The sequence below is a fragment of the Mytilus californianus genome, unplaced genomic scaffold (genome assembly GCF_021869535.1).
Source record: "Mytilus californianus isolate M0D057914Y unplaced genomic scaffold, xbMytCali1.0.p SCAF_35, whole genome shotgun sequence".
Lineage (NCBI taxonomy): Eukaryota > Metazoa > Mollusca > Bivalvia > Mytilida > Mytilidae > Mytilus > Mytilus californianus.
This window is the reverse complement of record NW_026262685.1, coordinates 2,210,138-2,230,702: the sequence shown is the minus strand read 5'-3', so window position 1 is coordinate 2,230,702 and position 20,565 is coordinate 2,210,138. Positions and strand designations below refer to the sequence as shown.

The 20,565-nt window shown below is 31.5% G+C and overlaps 1 protein-coding gene across 3 annotated transcripts in view; it reads right to left on the bottom strand.

The window, feature by feature from the left end:
* Positions 1–20,565, bottom strand: part of LOC127736713 (uncharacterized) — a 102,427-nt gene that overhangs the window by 60,542 nt on the left and 21,320 nt on the right. For all 3 annotated transcript variants that reach the window (XM_052247299.1, XM_052247298.1, XM_052247300.1), the window contains 2 exons: positions 14,908–14,959; positions 14,439–14,651 (listed from right to left, as the gene is read on the bottom strand). In XM_052247299.1, the coding sequence (XP_052103259.1) occupies positions 14,439–14,651; positions 14,908–14,950 (256 nt within the window). In that variant the 5' untranslated portion in view covers positions 14,951–14,959. The remainder of the gene's footprint in view (positions 1–14,438; positions 14,652–14,907; positions 14,960–20,565) is intronic.

Here is a 20,565-nt window from a genome sequence, read left to right as displayed (position 1 = left end):
ACCCTAAGAATTCAATTTTTGTTAAAATCAAACTAAGTTTAATTTTGGACCCTTTGGACCTTAATGTAGACCAATTTGAAAACGGAACCAAAAATTAAGAATCTAAATACATGGTTAGATTCGGCATATCAAAGAACCCCAAAAATTCAATTTTTGATGAAATCAAACAAAGTTTAATTTTGGACCCTTTGGACCTCAATTTGGACCAATTAAAAAAATGGGGCCCAAAATCCAAAAACTAAATACACGGTTAGATTCAGCATATTAAAGAAACCCAAGAATTCAAGAATAAAACCCCATTGAAATTGGTCAAGAAATAAGCAATTTATACGAAGTATCTTCTTTTGCACAATACTGTGCAATTAAATATTTCTTGCTATTGCGCAATACTGTACAATTGACAATTTCTTGCTATTGCGCAATATTGTGCTATTGGATATTTCTTGCTATTGCGCAATACTGTGCAATTGAAGATTTCTTGCTATTGCGCAATACTGTGCAATTGAAGATTTCTTGCTATTGTGCAATACTGCGCAATTGAAAATTTCTTGCTATTGCACAATACTTATTATATAATAATTTACACATCCTGTTTGGTGTGTATCTCCTACCATATCATTATTATTTGCTTTTAAATATAAATCAGAAATAACCAACTTAAAATGGAAAATTTTAAAAGAAAAAAAAAATGAAAAAAAAAAAAATCCCCCCCCCACAAATATTTTGAACCCCCTTATGATTCATCACCCCCAAACTCAATCCCAGCCTTCCCTTTGTGGAATGGTACCTTGCAGTACAATTTCAGAGAGATCCATACACTTGAACACAAGTTATTGTCTGGAAACTAGAAAAATGTGTTTTTTGGCCCCTTTTTGGCCCCAAATTCCTAAACGTTTAGGGCAATTACCCCCAAACTCAAACCCAGCTTTCCCTTTGTGATATGGAACCTTGTAGTACAATTTCAGAAAGATCCATACACTTACACACAAGTTATTGTCCTGAAACTAGAAAAATGCTTGTTTTTTGCCCCTTTTTGGCCCCTAATTCCTAAAATATTGAGGCAATTACCCCCATCATCAATCCCAGCCTTCCCTTTGTGGTATGGTACCTCGCAGTACAATTTCAGAGAGATCCATACACTTGAACACAAGTTATTGTCTGGAAACTAGAAAAATGCTTATTTTTGGCCCCTTTTTGGCCCCCAATTCCTAAATGTTTCGGCAATTACCCCCCAAACTCAATTCCAGCTTTCCCTTTGTGATATGGAACCTTGTAGTACAATTTCAGAAAGATCCATACACTTACACACAAGTTATTGTTATGAAACTAGAAAAATGCTTGTTTTTTGCCCCTTTTTTGGCCCCTAATTCCTAAAATTTTGAGGCAATTACCCCCAAAATCAATCCCAGCATTCCTTTTGTGATATGGAACCTTGTGGTACAATGTCAGAGAGATCCATACACTAACACACAAGTTATGTCTGGAAGTTACAAAAATGCTTATTTTTGGCCCCTTTTTGGCCCCTAATTCCTTTACTGTTGGTACCATAACCCCCAAAAACAATCCCAACCTTCCTTTTGTGGTATTGAACCTTGTGGTAAAATTTCATAGAGATCCATTCACTTAAACTAAAGTTAGAGTGCGAAAACCAATGTGTCTTCGGACGACGCCGGACGACGCCAGACGACGACGACGACGACGACGACGACGACGCCGGACGACGACGACGCCAACGTCATACCAATATACGACCACAAAAATTTTTTTGCGGTCGTATAAAAATGAAAAGACTCGTTTTTCGTTTTTTGTTTTTGATATTTCAAAACGAAAAACGATTGGACGCAAATATACACGGACCCACGTGCCGGTTGGCACGCGCTGATTAGAAAGTCATTTAACTTCAAAATCAAAATATCTATTGACACTAAATTTCCTATTTATTGTTTATATGCCTATATCTTCTTTTATCCATGTTATTTGTGCTCCTAAAACACCGTTCAAGTGACCTTAGTGCAAAAACTTTGTTCTCAATGCACTAAGAAAGACTTAGTCCTTTGCGGCATTTCTACACACTGCTATGCGGAGTTGTTCATTTTTTTTTAAAGATATTTAGTCAAACAAAATAATTTTTGGTAAAAATAAGTTCCCGTAAAAAATTACGGTTTTGTAATCATTTCACTTGTCACATCTTAACTGACACTCTGTTATTTACAACAAAAGATTATAAAGATCACCTGTTGTTAGTGTAGAGGTAAATTTAAGCTAATGCCACATACAAGATGTTTTTTCTAACGGTTCATTAAAAAAGAGGGTTGTATGGGGTTAACAGAATAGAGAAAATTAAGTAAAAAGTGCCGAATAAAGGCAAATAAATAATGAATACAGAAAACTCGAAAAAAAAGTAGCGAATAGAGAATGATGAAGTGCTAATATATAAAGAATAAAGAAAAAGATTGAAAAATAATAGAATAGAGTGTTGAAGGACCCTCCATACAGACCCTCAAAAAATTGACACAAATTTCTTACATCTATTTAATTTTTCACACCTAACAGTTCCTGGGTATATACACAAGGTGGTAACCGTACACCTACAATGCTTAAGTAGGCTTGGAAATTGTAATCTGGCAATTGAGATTAATTATAGACAGAAACATATATGTATATATTTGTTATATATATAAGATGTTAAAAAAATATTTAAACCTTTTTCACGGACTTTTTCCCAACGTGTACAACTGGATGATATTTTCTAACATATTTGTGACTTTTATCCTACTAATTTCAAATATGTGTGGCTTTTCCCGCATCATACATGTAAATCATGTATAGACAATTTTTTTCCGTTTAAAAGAAATATGTCTACTCTGATGAACGTTTTTGCATTTAAAACTCGCATTATATATGGTTGGGAAATATCGGGTTGTTGAAATGTATTATTTCTATAGAATTTGTAAAGATAAAAGAAAAACAATTAGAAAATGCACCCTTAATACTGACTTCGATATATATCTTGACTTGTCAAGAAATCCCCTTTCAAGATATCTAAGTTGTTTCGGAATTGTTTCATGTTGATAAATTTACTTTATGTGTTGTTCATATTTACGATTATGAAGACAAAAATATAAAAAAAAAAACCTTTCCATGCATTTTTATACGTACAGTTTCTTTTATGATCTTGGCCTGTTATATAATATATCTTGCATGAAGACATACTTCTCGTATTAGGTCCGAGTACACAGTTATTTCGTAGTGCATTTCTTTTAGACAATAAATGAAAATTAAAAAAATCCCACCTGCGCTTTCTCAATAATATTTTTACAGTGTGTTGTACTACTTTTGGGACAAATTATATCAAAATTATAGAAAACTTCATCGGCTCTAACTCAAAATATGGACAATTTTATGTTAAGGGGGTCTTCAAATCTTTTGACAGCTTCCGAAGTGCTAATTTTTAACATTTTTCAGCTAGACCAAATCACTACTTTACTTTAAAATTCATGACCCAAATTTTTTTACAGTGTTATTTCACCCCCCTAATTGCTATTTGAGTCATAAAACATGGAGAAATAAATTTGGAAGGGGTATAAAATAAATTAGCAAGTAACACACTGTCCACACTAGGGACTATATTCGTGGACAACGAAAATCAAAGGACGATAACTGTGTACTCGGACCTAATAGGGTAGAAAAAATTGACCAATCTTAATGAAACTTGGTATGACCAAAGCTTAATAAATTATAAGACTGCTTACAAAGTTTCATGGCAATAGGATATATATTATAGACAATATGACTAATTCTATATTCAACTTTGCATGTTAAATTTAGACGTTAAAATTGAAAAATTTCAACTATCAACATTTGAGGCTTAAAAAATTAAAATATTGCAAAAAAATACTTTTGAAATGCCTTAATATATAATATATTATGTATTAAAAGCAATAGAGTACTCATTTGATTTATCAGACTTATCATAATTATTAAAAAGTCAAATTTATATGAGCCTGTGCCTAAAAATGGAGGTTTTCCAATGAAGGGGGGGCCTTACAGGAAGATGTAATATTTTCCAGCAATTTTAAATTTGTAAAGCTTTTTGGTTATAAATAATCCTTACATATGTATTTAATGTACTTTAAATGGAAAGAAAACTTACAAATAACAGATCATATTAGTTTAAAAGGGTCTTAGGCTAAGTAAGACTGAAAATAATTTAGGGTCAATTTAGGCCGTAGCACATATTTACATTTAAAAATGCATATTGAAGCTATAGGAAATAAAAATTTGTGTCTTTTCTATCATTTCTATACTCAGGTGACATGATACAATAAATCTGAGCACAAAAAGACTCTTGCATCCAACTTTTTTTGCAGACAGTATGGTCTGATACAAAGATTTTTCACTTTTTAGTGAAAAACATGCATGCAATTTTAGTCTCAACAGGCTTATATTTGAACCACTTGCTATCCTACAGAAGAAAAGAAAGATATTATGTGACATGAAACAGGTACAAAAGACATTGTTAAGTGCTTTTTGTACAAATTTAGTGAGGTCTTTATTATGGACTTCAACTTTTATGTTCCAAGCTCCTCACATTTAACTTGATCCAAACAGGGCGTTAGACGAGGGTCATATATACAACACATTTTGCACATATTGTATGAGATGATCTTCTTTTCTGTAGATTCAGAGTTCACAAATGAGTAATACAACTGGATTGAAGCATAGAAACACAAATATTGACACATAAAAACCTGTCAGATAGAAAGTCAGAATGCCACTTATGCATCAAAATTGAAAAAGCTATAAAATGCTTATTTTGACCATAAAATGCACAAGTTGGTCATTTTTGCAGAAATTCTATGAAATAAAAGTTTAAATACTTTAGTTTTATGCTATTTGACAAATTGACACCATCAAATCATTCGGGGAAGTTGCCAAAGTACAGATTCTATATTTCCTGATTTCACCTCTTAGGTCCAAGTACACAGTTATTTCGTAGTGCATTTCTTTTAGACAATAAATGAAAATTAAAAAAATCCCACCTGCGCTTTCTCAATAATATTTTTACAGTGTGTTGTACTACTTTTGGGACAAATTATATCAAAATTATAGAAAACTTCATCGGCTCTAACTCAAAATATGGACAATTTTATGTTAAGGGGGTCTTCAAATCTTTTGACAGCTTCCGAAGTGCTAATTTTTTACATTTTTCAGCTGGACCAAATCACTACTTTACTTTAAAATTCATGACCCAAATTTTTTTACAGTGTCATTTCACCCCCCTAATTGCTATTTGAGTCATAAAACATGGAGAAATAAATTTGGAAGGGGTATAAAATAAATTAGCAAGTAACACACTGTCCACACTAGGGACTATATTCGTGGACAACGAAAATCAAAGGACGATAACTGTGTACTCGGACCTAATAGGGTAGAAAAAATTGACCAATCTTAATGAAACTTGGTATGACCAAAGCTTAATAAATTATAAGACTGCTTACAAAGTTTCATGGCAATAGGATATATATTATAGACAATATGACTAATTCTATATTCAACTTTGCATGTTAAATTTAGACGTTAAAATTGAAAAATTTCAACTATCAACATTTGAGGCTTAAAAAATTAAAATATTGCAAAAAAATACTTTTGAAATGCCTTAATATATAATATATTATGTATTAAAAGCAATAGAGTACTCATTTGATTTATCAGACTTATCATAATTATTAAAAAGTCAAATTTATATGAGCCTGTGCCTAAAAATGGAGGTTTTCCAATGAAGGGGGGGCCTTACAGGAAGATGTAATATTTTCCAGCAATTTTAAATTTGTAAAGCTTTTTGGTTATAAATAATCCTTACATATGTATTTAATGTACTTTAAATGGAAAGAAAACTTACAAATAACAGATCATATTAGTTTAAAAGGGTCTTAGGCTAAGTAAGACTGAAAATAATTTAGGGTCAATTTAGGCCGTAGCACATATTTACATTTAAAAATGCATATTGAAGCTATAGGAAATAAAAATTTGTGTCTTTTCTATCATTTCTATACTCAGGTGACATGATACAATAAATCTGAGCACAAAAAGACTCTTGCATCCAACTTTTTTTGCAGACAGTATGGTCTGGTACAAAGATTTTTCACTTTTTAGTGAAAAACATGCATGCAATTTTAGTCTCAACAGGCTTATATTTGAACCACTTGCTATCCTACAGAAGAAAAGAAAGATATTATGTGACATGAAACAGGTACAAAAGACATTGTTAAGTGTTTTTTGTACAAATTTAGTGAGGTCTTTATTATGGACTTCAACTTTTATGTTCCAAGCTCCTCACATTTAACTTGATCCAAACAGGGCGTTAGACGAGGGTCATATATACAACACATTTTGCACATATTGTATGAGATGATCTTCTTTTCTGTAGATTCAGAGTTCACAAATGAGTAATACAACTGGATTGAAGCATAGAAACACAAATATTGACACATAAAAACCTGTCAGATAGAAAGTCAGAATGCCACTTATGCATCAAAATTGAAAAAGCTATAAAATGCTTATTTTGACCATAAAATGCACAAGTTGGTCATTTTTGCAGAAATTCTATGAAATAAAAGTTTAAATACTTTAGTTTTATGCTATTTGACAAATTGACACCATCAAATCATTCGGGGAAGTTGCCAAAGTACAGATTCTATATTTCCTGATTTCACCTCTTAGGTCCGAGTACACAGTTATTTCGTAGTGCATTTCTTTTAGACAATAAATGAAAATTAAAAAAATCCCACCTGCGCTTTCTCAATAATATTTTTACAGTGTGTTGTACTACTTTTGGGACAAATTATATCAAAATTATAGAAAACTTCATCGGCTCTAACTCAAAATATGGACAATTTTATGTTAAGGGGGTCTTCAAATCTTTTGACAGCTTCCGAAGTGCTAATTTTTTACATTTTTCAGCTGGACCAAATCACTACTTTACTTTAAAATTCATGACCCAAATTTTTTTACAGTGTCATTTCACCCCCCTAATTGCTATTTGAGTCATAAAACATGGAGAAATAAATTTGGAAGGGGTATAAAATAAATTAGCAAGTAACACACTGTCCACACTAGGGACTATATTCGTGGACAACGAAAATCAAAGGACGATAACTGTGTACTCGGACCATTACACCGCACGCACGGAGTGTGATACAAAAATGTTTTACGAAACAAAATTTGATTATTAGAAAAATACCCAAATATGATGAATGACAGAAACTGAGAGGAAAACGGAGATAAATTCTTTTCAGAATTTATTTAAATTCCTTCAAGACTTGTCATACTGGGCCCGTATGTATAAAGCTACTTAAGTTAACTTTAAATGTTTGTTCCGAACGGGCGGATTTTTGTACGTATCATACGATAAATTAGTACTACAATTGGAAATCTTAACTTTAAGTGATTTTATGCATATCAGCTCTGGGCAAGGACAGTTTTGATAAGAAATAAAATTTTACTATATGAGATTTGACCATATGAAAATCGTATTTTGATAAGTACAGCAACAAATACATGTACAGATAAGAACGGGTCGTCGATACAAAACCAAATCTTGCTTCATGAAAATTATGAGAAATTACTTCTTCAAATTTTATTTCCCTTTTCAAACTCGTTTGAGGAATTTATTACTGGACAAGAACGAGTAATTTTAAATTGGGGAATACATCTTACTTAATGAAATTTGAAATTAGATCGTACGTTTTTTTTTTTCACAAATAGGCTATCGCTAAAAAGATAAAAGCTTTAAAAAATAATTATTTCAGAATTCCACTCGTACAAAAAATGTTTTACTGGACAAGAATGAGTTTTAATGGCGCCACATTTTTTTTAATGCTTATGTAAGCTATCTATTAATAAAGTTCAACTCTATCAGGAGTTTTAAGAAATTTAGACGGAAAAAATGTCTAACATGCGAAGCCTAATTTGATTCTTTTTGTAGATTTAGAACTTTGAACACAAACATTTCTATTGAAACTGGTAGATGGCAAAATAATCAGAGAACATTTTATTTATACCGGTGATATTGTCGACGAGTTTCATTATGTTTTAGAATGTTCGGCAATAGGCAAAAGTAGACAAACGCTGTTAAAACGGGGTTTTGATCTTCAAGGACGCCACATTTTATATTTTTTATAACCTTTTTACATGTTTGAAATAAATTGAATGGAAAATTTTCCGACTTTGTGAAGATTTCTCAATTGGCTTCAATTATTACAAACACAACGAAAAGTGAATTTAACAACTTTTGCAAAAACAATATATGTTTATTACTTTTCAAAGGAACCCTTTTTAATGATTTACCAAGTTTACTTGTATGTGTTTATTACCATCACTAATCACAGTGACACTCCTAATTATTAAAGACCAAACGACCTAATCAACACGATAATTGGTATTAAATATGATCATCGGTCGTGCATGACATATCCCAAATAACGGCGCCTGCCGATAAAAACTTAAATAACTTCTTAATTATTGAATTGATTTTATCAAAACGAAAAATATAAGATCAAAAATTAAATTACCTATCGAATGCACATCCTTTCTTACTTACACATCTATTACATGTCCTGGGTGTATTTTTTTATGTCCTAAGTGCACTCAGGAGGTCCTGAGCGGTGTTAAAAATTGAAAACAACACGTTTAATAATTTCATGCGTCCGAAGCGCTTTTCTGGATTTACCTTCATCAGGAATCTCAACGCCAAACATTTGAAATCCGAGGGATGTACCGCTAATTAACCCAACGTTTACCGCTAACATGTTTAACCCCGCCACATTCTATATGTATGTGCCTGTCCCAAGTCAGGAGCCTGTAATTCATTGGTTGTCGTTTGTTGATGTGTTACATATTTGTTTTTCGTTCATTTTTTGTACATAAATTAGGCCGTTAGTTTTCTCGTTTGATTTGTTTTACATTGTCAATCATACCACATCTTCTTTTTTTTTTATTTAGCAAAATTTAATCGTGCATGTCTAATAACACATGTTAGAAGCAGGGGTCCGAAATAGGATCGGGAAAAAACAGGCAAGTGAAATATCATAGTTTCAAACATTTAAAGTGCCTTTGTTTGATTATCTCCGTTTTTATCGATAATCTGACGGTATTAGAGTACAAATCCCGACTTTGCCTACATCAGCTTCATCTGAACTTTGGTGGATATTAATAGTGTTATAGTTGTCTCATTGTCAATCGAACCGCATCTCCTTATTTTTATTCAGTCCAAAACTGGAAAATTTTAATTGCGATAGGCATTTATTTAAAAAAACAACAATAAAGCACTTAAAGAGACCGTTATAGCCTGTAAACTCATTTGCTTTCTTTTTTTTTTGGGGGGGGGGGGGGGGGGGCATTCATATACCGTTGAAAAAAGGGGTAGTTTGGGTGGTAATAGCTTTCCTTAAGGTTTTAATCATGGTTCAACTTTATTCTAGTGACTTTTATCCTTGCCAAAAAAATCTTATCCAAAGGGACGTAACTTTTCAGCAAAGTTTACTGTCGAGCGGGAAAAGTCAAGAGATGACAATATTTCTATACTCAAGTCAACCCTTTGGTTTCGAATGAAAAGTGGATAATGGTAAATATTGATGAGACAACAACCCAACGACACAGACAATCCATTCATTTTTTAATCTCTATCAGTAGAAATCAAAACAGGTACATGAAATAAAAATCAGTACAAGAAATTTCACTATATATTAACGGTAGAGTAGATGATAAACGTGGATCTTTGTTTTTAATCATTAATGCCACTTGCTTAGCGGAGGAACAGCAAGTACACATTTTTGACGTCTTTGGATTGACTAGGCCGGGGTTCGAACCCACGACCTCCAGCACTAGAGGCAAAAACACTACCACGAGAAATCCGAAGCTGTCAGAAAAATAGAATATCATACCAAAAAACTAAAGTGCAAAAAATAATCTAATCTCAAAGAACTCTCCGTTTTACTTAAGCCAGCAAAAAGTATTTAACCAATTGAAATCAGTGAAAACTTTACTTGAATATCGATGGTCGATTTCAGAGTAGATTTCATGCACGAACGCTTTCTGCACATTAGGTATTCTTGCAGCAATTATTTGAGGGATCCGTGTGTGGCCAGCTGTTGCAGGGCTAAATTTTTGTTTTTTTTTCAATATACCCTCATTTTTCAGTGGCATTCCAAGTTTCATGTCCATCCTCACAGTCGACCTTACATTTTTGCTATGAAGGGCCTACCTATTGTACTTATAATTAATGCGTTCTCGTTATGAACATACATGAAATATTTGCCACAGTACGTAAACCAAACAACATTTATCAAACAACTTCATAAATAATTCCTTGCAAACAGTATACGAAGGCAAGATATTGCACAATGTAATAAAGTAATATTTCCGTGTATATGTTTCGATAATTATGTTATTTCATTTTCAGTTATCTATTTGAAAACCACTACATGGATGAACAGTAATATCTATTTCTTTTTTTAGATTTTTATATTTTTTCTTTCGTTCTTAGATCTACTGTTCACGGTCTATTAATAAGATTATGTCAATTTATTATGAAACTAAGACATGTAAGAATAGATTTTCAAGGGGTGATTTCTTAGTTGAGACGTGTGAAGGACATGACGGAAGACTAAAATAAAAGTGTTTATTTTTATGTAATACATTGTATTTCAATTAAAGAACGATTGTCAATCTTGCCAAAATATCTCATATGTACCAGTTTTGAGCAAACAGCTCAAACCTTAATAACTTGATTCTAAATATATTACATTTTATAGGCCTTTTCAATACGATTTTATTCATTAAAGTTAACAGGCACGGTTTTGAACTAAGACAAACAAACAAAACAATATTTATAACTCAATCGTACTGGACAGAGAACATTTATTATTTTTTGCATTTGCATGTCACGTAGTGCAGGCAAAGAACATAATCAAACCAAAATGAACATTTATCTGAATATTCTCAAGGACCCTATGCATCTAGGTCTATTTTATTAGAAGTTGTGTTACAATCTGTTTAAATTTTTAATTGTTGGAAGAGATGTACTTAACTGTTTTCGTATGGTCTGGTCTTTATAAGATTTCAAGGTCGCCAATAACATGCATGAAATATTTGCCACTAAACATTCAGCAAATATCAATGAAAAAAAAATCCATGCATGAAACGGAAATTACCGAAAACAGTCATTGGATATATTGCATTAACGACAACTTTATATGATATTGAAATGTCATTCATTTTGTTTAGTACGATTCACCAATTAGAATGAAAAAATAATGATTAAAAAAGGTAAACCATTTCGGAATCGCTGTGATATGTGACTGCAATCCAACAATACAAGCTAAACAGTTTTTATGGTCTTAATATCTTTCCTATTGATTTGTGATACTCCTTAGTCTGGACCAATCAAATTATTTGCATTGACAATCATAACAGTATTATATTGTAAACGTTTGTTAAATACCAACACAACTATCTAAGATGACAAAACGCATCCAATTTTTATCCTATGGGAGAAAAAAATAATCCTATAGGACAAAGTTTATCCTAAAGGAGAACAAAGTATCCTACAGAACAAAATTTATCCTAAGAGAGAGAAAAAAAATCCGGTAGGAGAACAATTATCCTATGGGAGAGAAAACATCCCACAGGACAAAATAAATCCCTGAGGAGAAAAAATAATCCGAAGGGACATTTGTTTTCTGAGAAAAAGTCGTTCATGATAATCCTATAGGATAAGTAAAATCCTATCGGATTTAACATCTTTTTTTGAAAATCCTACAGGATTTTAAATCCCGTAGGATATTAATTTTATCCCATAGGAGATAAATTTTCCTATAGGATAAATAAATCCGATAGGATCTAAATATCCAATAGGATATTAAAAATATCCTATGGGATTATAACTTTATCCTATAGGATTTCATAAAATCCTGTGGGATTTTTAAAAATCCTGTGGGAGGAAATAATATCCTACAGGATTTTGTCACTGTTTTCACTCTAGTTGCCGAACCAGGGGAGCCACACCAATTTTTTTTTTGTATTGTTTTACCTATCCCTAGAGGTACATTATTGCCAAATAAGTTGATTCTACCGTTAAAAAAAGTGTGGTTCCAATTTGCACTCATGAGAAGTGCAAATTAATCCAAGAACATTTTAATATGTAATTCAAACATCAGTATCAAACAAAAAACTTCAAATATAAAGATGAATAAACTTTAACCAGAAATAAAATTTACCAAGAAAATTCGACTGTTCAGATTGACGGTGTCGTGCTGAATGATTACATAGTCAATAAAATACCGCGAAAAATAATTTGAAGTGGGAAAACCTAACGCCCTCTATGCTACATATGATGAAAACACCCAGGAGAAATTAATTTCATTTTAATGCACTGCCCGTATTAACGAATGAAATTACAAATATAATGCCTATCCATGTTAAAACTACAATAAAGTATAGCTTGCATCAATTATTTTTATGCCCCCGCCGTAGCGGAGGGGGCATTAAGTTTTACCCTTGTCCGTCTGTACATACGTACGTACGTCCGTCCCGAAATTGGTTTCCGTTCTCTAACTTGAGTTTGCCTCAACCAAATGTTATGAAACTTATACACAATGCTTATTACCACAAAACACAGATCAAGTTTGAATTTTGGTGGAGTCACTTTAACCGATCTAGAGTTATGTCCTTTATAAAAGGAAATATTGCAAAATTTTTAGTTTCCGTTCTCTAACTTAAGGTTGCCTCAACCAAATGTTATGAAACTTATACACAATGCTTATTACCACAAAACACAGATCAAGTTTGAATTTTGGTGGCATCACTTAAACCGATCTAGAGTTATGCCCCTTTATAAAAGGAAATATTGCAAAATTTTTATTTTCTTCTCAATATCAAGTTTATAATATATTTTTAAAATTGGAGTTATCTTCCTTTGACCATGATTATAGTTGAATCAACTACAATCAATGCTTTATACAATGCAATATTTAATTTTGACTTCCACTGATAAAACACAGATCAAGTTGAATTTGGGTAGTGTCACTTTAACCATTATTGAGTTATGCCCCTTTATAAATCGAAAGATTGCAAATTTTTAGTTTCCATTCTGTAACTGAAGTTTTCCCCAACCAAACATTATGAAACCTATACACAATATTCATTACCACAAAACTCAGTAAAGATCAAGTACAATTTTTTTGTTTCCGTTCTCTAACTTGAGTTTGCCTCAACCAATTGTTATTAAACTTATACACAATGCTTATTACTACATAATACAGATTAAGTACGAAATTAGGTGGCAACACTTTTATCATTCTAGAGTTATGTCCTTTTATAAACATAAAAATTGCTGAATTTTTTAGTTTGTCTCAACCAAATGTTGTAAAACTTATACACACTCACGTTAGAGTTATGCGTGTTTACAAATAGAAAAATTGCTGAATTTTTAGTTTCTGTTCTCTACTTAAGTTAGCCTCAACCAAATGTTATGAGACTTACACACAATGCTTATTACCACAAAACTCAGATCAAGTTCAAATTTGGGTAGCGTCACTTTTTCCGTTCTTCAGTTATGTCCCTTTATAACTATATGATATGCAAGCGGGGGCATCATCTGTGTCCACATGTGGACACTATCCACATTTATTTAATTATATTTTGGTTTATACGCTATCATCTTTTTTATAAGTTATGATTTTATACATATTTCTGCTTCAATAGCCATTATTTTTGTCGAAATGAGCATCTGATGCAGAAAAAGTTGCGTGCAGTTATGTTATCAAAATCTTAATTTATTAACCCTTTTCCTGTTTTTGCCTTTAAAAGATATACACATATGCCCTGTGGATTCTCTGGTTCAAATGAGACCTACAATATATACATTTATTATATACGGATGAAAGTTTTGTGAGCGATTTATTCTCAAGACATTCCAGTATAAAATATAGGTATATATGACAATACTATTAGACTTTCGCATGCCTACAAAAATATAAAAAAGAGGCAAAAATTTCAAAAGGGATATTCAAACTCATTAGTCGAAAAAGGAATGGCAATGCGAATGGCAAAACAAAACCAAAAGAAAAGACCAAAACACCTCATACAAACTAGTTATTCGTTACCATAGCTTACTTAAAGATTTTGTTTGCAAGTTTGGCTGTTGTTGTAAAAAAAAACTTATTTCAAACGGAAAAGCACTTGCTAATTTTTTTTTATATATATTTTATTTTATTTCAAAATGCAGGATTTTACATCACCCTTTCAGTTCCCTTTGCAACCTAATTATTATATCACAGAAATCAACCTGAGTTGAATACAATTCAGTTGCCAAATAACCTGATACTTATATCGATTACGTTATTCATGAAATACAAAAGGAACCTTTAAATCAATACCTTTTCGTTCTCCTCTGTGTGTCTCGTGATTCCTAATATTGTTTAAAGTAGGTGCCAATGGTCTCACACACGTACTGGGATACTGTGATGTCGAAGGCTGATACTCATTTCCATTCGTTCTTGAAGAATGCGGTGAACGAAAACCGGAACTGCCTTGCACCCTTTCATCATGCGTTGTACTTTCTAGTGACCCCTTATGAATCTTCACAGGAACTATTCATAAAATGTTAACATTTATAATTAAAAAGGTCATACAACTTTCTCGCGAAATGCTCTATTGAAATTAACATTATTAAAGATTATTTTCAAATCATTTTCAATGCGGTTTTACTTTTCAGCCAACGTTTGACTTTCGTTCTCTATATACATATTTGGATGTGACGTCTTAAGGCAATTAGATGAAATATTTTTTTAATTCTTAAAAACTGAATATGATATTTCCATATCATTGACTGACTGGCTGACGTACCTTCATTATTGTCATCTTCATCATATTCTCCAGTATCGGTCATTTTCTACAACTAAGATGGCATAGATTTAATGTAAGATTTAATTAGCATACATGTATTATTTCAGGCAAGATTAATACAATAAACTAGCTGGATACGAGAATGAATGTGTCAAAACTGTTCAAGTTTCCTTCGTGATAAAAATTTAACGACATGTAGCTTCAATGAAATGAAACAATTATTCACGAAAGACCAATTGTCATTCAAATGCAAAACACTTATTGTCCAATACAGGATATCATCTCTGATAGGATATAAAATTGACACACGTGAGAATCCAAGCATATATATTAATGACAAACACAAAAATCATTTGGGGAGTTACTTGGAATATTAAAGTTACATACGCAGAAAGGCACAATCGTTGTTTAGAAAATAAAAGCAGACATTGGTATGATTATCAATTTCGTAATTCATTTATAAATAGTAGACAAATAGAATATGGTTTTACATGATCATACATTTAGTAGATATAGGAAGATGTGGTATGAGTGCCAATGAGACAACTCTCCATCCAAGTTACAATTTATAAAAGTAAACCATTATACATAGGAAAAATTGCAACATATGTTTTCATATGTTTAACATATGTTTTTCATATGTTTGAAAACATATGTAAACATATGTTTAGGCCCGACATGAAAACATATGTTTTCGAACATATGAAAAACATATGGAAAACATATGAAAAACATATGTTTTTCATACATGTAAACATATGGAAAACATATGTTTTTCATATGTTTTTTACAAACATATGTTTTTCATATGTTTTCATACCCGGCCTAAACATATGTTTTCATATGTTTGTCCTAAACATATGTTTTCATATGTTTGGCCCAAACATATGTTTTCATATGTTTTTATATTGGTCCTAAATATATATTTTTATATGTTTTTTTTAAATTGTTCAAATGCATTTATTTTCTCATGTATATGTATTTTTTTTGGGGATAGGTTTTTAAGGGTAATGTTTTGATGTTTTTCTTCTTTATCTTTTTTTTTCTGTCAGGAACTCATTTTGAGTGTAAATACTTCAATGTGATGAGTTGCTGTTTTAAAAAGTAAATAAACCAAAATACCTAACTCCACAGAAAATACATTGCAAAATCAAAAGCTCAAACAAATAAAAAACAACTGTATACAGGCATTCCTTTATGCAGAAAAATAATAATCACAGTCAGTGCTCCATAATTTAAATATCAAGTAGAACCTATTTTTTATTAAGTTGTTGTCTCTTCTATTTTCATATTTTTGTCTCTTTGACATACCCCATTTTTATTGTCTATATTCTACTTTCATATTTTTCCTTCTTTGACATACCACATTTTTATTGTCTATATTCTATTTTCATATGTTTGTCACTTCGACATATACCATTTCTATTGTCTATATTCTATTTTCATATGTTTGTCTCTTTGACATACATGTACCCCTTTGCTATTGTTTATATTCTATTTTCATATGTTTGTCTCTTTGACATATCCCATTTCTATTGTCTAGATTCTATTTTCAAATGTTAAGTAATTACTACATGTATTAGTATTGAGGGTAACATAATGATGTATGTGATATTTCTATATCATCATACCCAGATATATAATTGTCTACACTGCTTGCTATTTCTGGTAACATGTAACATGTATGATTAAGAAAAACAACTAGATTGACTTTTGATTTTGAGTTCAGTATAATTAATATTAATATAAAATCAATGTTCTTTCTTTGTTTCTTTACTTCTCAGTTCCTGCAAGTGAAGAAAAGAGTAATTGCATTAGATAATGATATTAATTTGCACTTGAGAATAAAGAATAAAAATCTGAATACAGAAATGTTTAGAATTTAAATTTTGTATGATAAATTCATTTATAGGTATTTGTTGTTTCTTTTTTTGCAGTTGATGCAATTTCTGTATACAACTTTATTTAAGGAATGACTGTAATAACACGCATTTTAAAGTGTGCACCACATTTTTTATGTTATTTTGAATAGACAGAAAAAATTGCTTTAAGTTATGTTTAGTTCTCTCACTTTTATGCTACTTCTGATATTCTAGGTTGCATTAAAAAGACAATAAGTATCAATATAACATATGTTGTAGCATATTCTACTATTTTCATTGGATATTACGATCACATGTTTCAAAGGTTATTTTACGTATCCGAAGCCTTGTATCTTTTTTTACGTATATTGACGCTATGTTTCTATTTAGGAGATAACTATGTTGTATTTTAAGCTCTGACAGCATCAATTGGTGATTTGATGGTTGCAAAATTACGCTATCTGGCGATGCAATGATGCTGTTAGAGTTTAAAATACAATATTGTTATCTTCATTCTAATGAAACTGCCAGAAGCATGTTTTTTTTCTCTTTTCAGGACTTTTATGATATGTTTGTGAATGACTTGGTTCAGTTTATTTAAGAAATGACTGTAATATTTTTTCTGTCTATGAAGAAATAACATCAAAAATGTGGTGCACACTGAATAACCCGCGTAGCAGATTATTTTAAAGTGTGCACCACATTTTTTATGTTATTTCGAATAGACAGAAAAAATATTACAGTCATTTCTTATAATTTAATTCTTAATTCCATTTTAAACCGGAGTAAATCATGAAAAAACGTTGATGACGTCAAGGTCACATGACAAAATTATGTCTATGAGATGATAAACAAAACAACGTCAGCCAATCGGAAGACGCGTTACATCCAAAATTAAATTATACACCAATAAATTCCTTTAAAAAGGCGTTTAAGTCTTATAATTTTTTAAAATTGGAGATAAAGAATTAATTTTTCCACACTGAGTCTCGTAACCTCTATCATACGTAAATAGTACATTGTGTCACTGAATTGGCCTTGCACATGAATATATTTGTTCAACAGGTTAACGCAGGAAATTTTCTATCTGATAAGAAATGAAATACAAAACTTTTTATCATTAAACAAATAAATATTTTGTGTTTATTATTTAATTTGATGATAAATGCGAAGTGAAAATAAATATTTTAAACGTTGAGCCGGGATGTGTTATTATCCGCCACCATCTTGTTTACATTGGTTACAAAAAGAAGTTCGGTCAATGTTGCCTACCAAAAAACAACAACGTCAAAAACAACTACCGGAAGTCATCTTGACAAATCATATCAACGTATTCCCCAATATGCAAATCATATAAGAATTATAAATTAAGGACTTTCACTCGGTCAATATAATCTGAACAGGTCCATATATAACGTATTGACCTCGTCAAAAGTCCATAATTGATAACTGTCCCATAGTATCGCTTTCTGCAACACTTAAGTCACAGGCAAGAAAAAACATCACAAATTGAGATATGGCAATCCTTTAAAAAAAAAACTTGCTATTTTAATTGATAAATTGACCCAAAAAAATATATCTGTTTTAAGGAGGCTTGAGGTTACAAAAATTTAAACATTTGTTTTTTTCATTACAAATTTTATTTATTACACAATTAGTTGTTACTTTATGATATGGTACTAAAATCAACCAAAACATTCAATTCGTTGACCTATATTTTTTATTACTTTTTTCAAATAATCTGTTTCTAAACTAAACAATTGTAAAATTTATGCAATTTCTGTAATTTAGTTCTTTTTTTATTTCGATATTAGCTATTTTTCTCCTAATAACAAAAATGCAGGTTTCTTTTGAAGGCAGATTGTCAGCTTAAATTATTTTACTTATCCATTAAGTATATGATAAAGTTCATTTTTTTAAAATATAGCAAAAATCCTATACATTTATATAAAAAAAAAATGGGTTTTAAACACGCAAGCCCCTTAAAAACTTGTTTTTGCATTTGTTTTCTTTTGTATTTGATTAATTTACATATTATATATCAAGGCTTTTTTCATAAAAATAAAATAAATTTCATCTATATCTAGCAACCTACAAAGTTGTTAGTTAAAAAGTAACAACCCAATATTATTAGATTGAGAATTATCTTATCAATTAGTATACCTAATCTCTGCAACCTTCTCCTACTGTCAATCTCTTGCAATTTATCCATCCTTTTGGCATCATTTTTTATGTCCTTCATTGTTTTGTCATGATATTCCTTAAGGGTCTGCCAAAAGTTACAGTAGAATTCTAATGAGTCACTCCCATCAAGATTCAGTTTCTTGGTGTGCAGGAATGACCTCTAAAACAGTGAGGAAAAATAAAATAATAAAAAAGACACTCTGTTAGGTAATAAGACAAACATTCACCAACTAAAGGCCCAGACTACCATAATGTGATAGTAAAAATAAGCCCTATTGGCATTTTCATGAAAGGTTTTAGGACCTATCCAAAATTAAAGTTGCATTTGCCAAGTTGACCATGTGAAGCCATTTCTCCCATTCCATAACAAACTAGATAATTCATATTAAATTATAAACATTAGATGAGTAGAATCAGAATTTTATGGAAATGTTTGATTTGAGCCCCTCCCCAACCCCACCCCCCCCCCCCCCCCCCCCACCCCCCTCATTTTCATGAAAAAAGGTTTTAGGACTTAACCAAATTTAAGTTGCATTGGCCAATTTGACCTTGCTCAGCCATTTCTCCTGTTCCATAATAATCTAGATAATTTTGTTTTTAGCCCCCTCCCCCCTCACTTCTTCTCTGAACTGGTCACAAACCCTCAAATTCAAATTAATCCATTTTCCTATTAAATGTATATTTAATGCAATATAATCAAATACAGTGCAAAATAGGTTTTAAATATAACTTTCAGTTTAAATTCCTATGATTATCTGAGATATCACATGCTACATGGATGAATGGATGAATAGTTGTTTATAACGTCAAATGATAAGTTAGATATATATTCAGTGGGAATATAATATTGAGAAATGAAGATTGAACCTGCTATTTATAAGAGCTGCACCAAAGCAGGATTTTTAAAGTGCTAGCTCATAAGGTAACAGATGGCAGAAAGACGTGTCATCTTACACAGACACATTTTTCTCTCTCAGTGCCCACCAGTGAGTCCTATTCTTACTGACTATGCGGTATGGCTCTCATTTCTGAAGGCCGTACGGTGACCTGTAGTTGTTAATTTCTGTGTCATTAGGTCTCTTGTGGAGAGTTGTCTCATTGCAATCATACCACATCTTCTTTTTTATATTTACTGTTTCTAACGCTAGTTGGAACCCCCAGGTTACATGATGCTTGTAGAGCCTGGTTAATAGTTCATGCGATAATGCATTAATATTTTCCAGCTATTTCAAAATCATTACATGAAAATCACTGATTTCCAACACCGTTCACCTTGCCTATATGTTACATAGCAGTGTTGTCTATAGCAAATGTATATAATAAACACTACAGGCCAGCTAGCATTAGGCAGGAGGGTGACTGAGAACTAAAGGGTGCATACAAAAGAAACAACATGTGTAAAGTGCATGATGTTATATTATCGATAACTAAAATGAAAACTTTTTTTTATATTCTTACAAAACTGTTCTACATTGTAACTTACTAGTATGATACATAACTGCATCCTATCTCTGGAATCAGACTGCTGCCCGGCAGATAAATACACTGCCAGGTAGTCCTCTGCAAATTTATCAATTGCAGAAGATTGCACATCTTTGCCAGCTTTAATGTC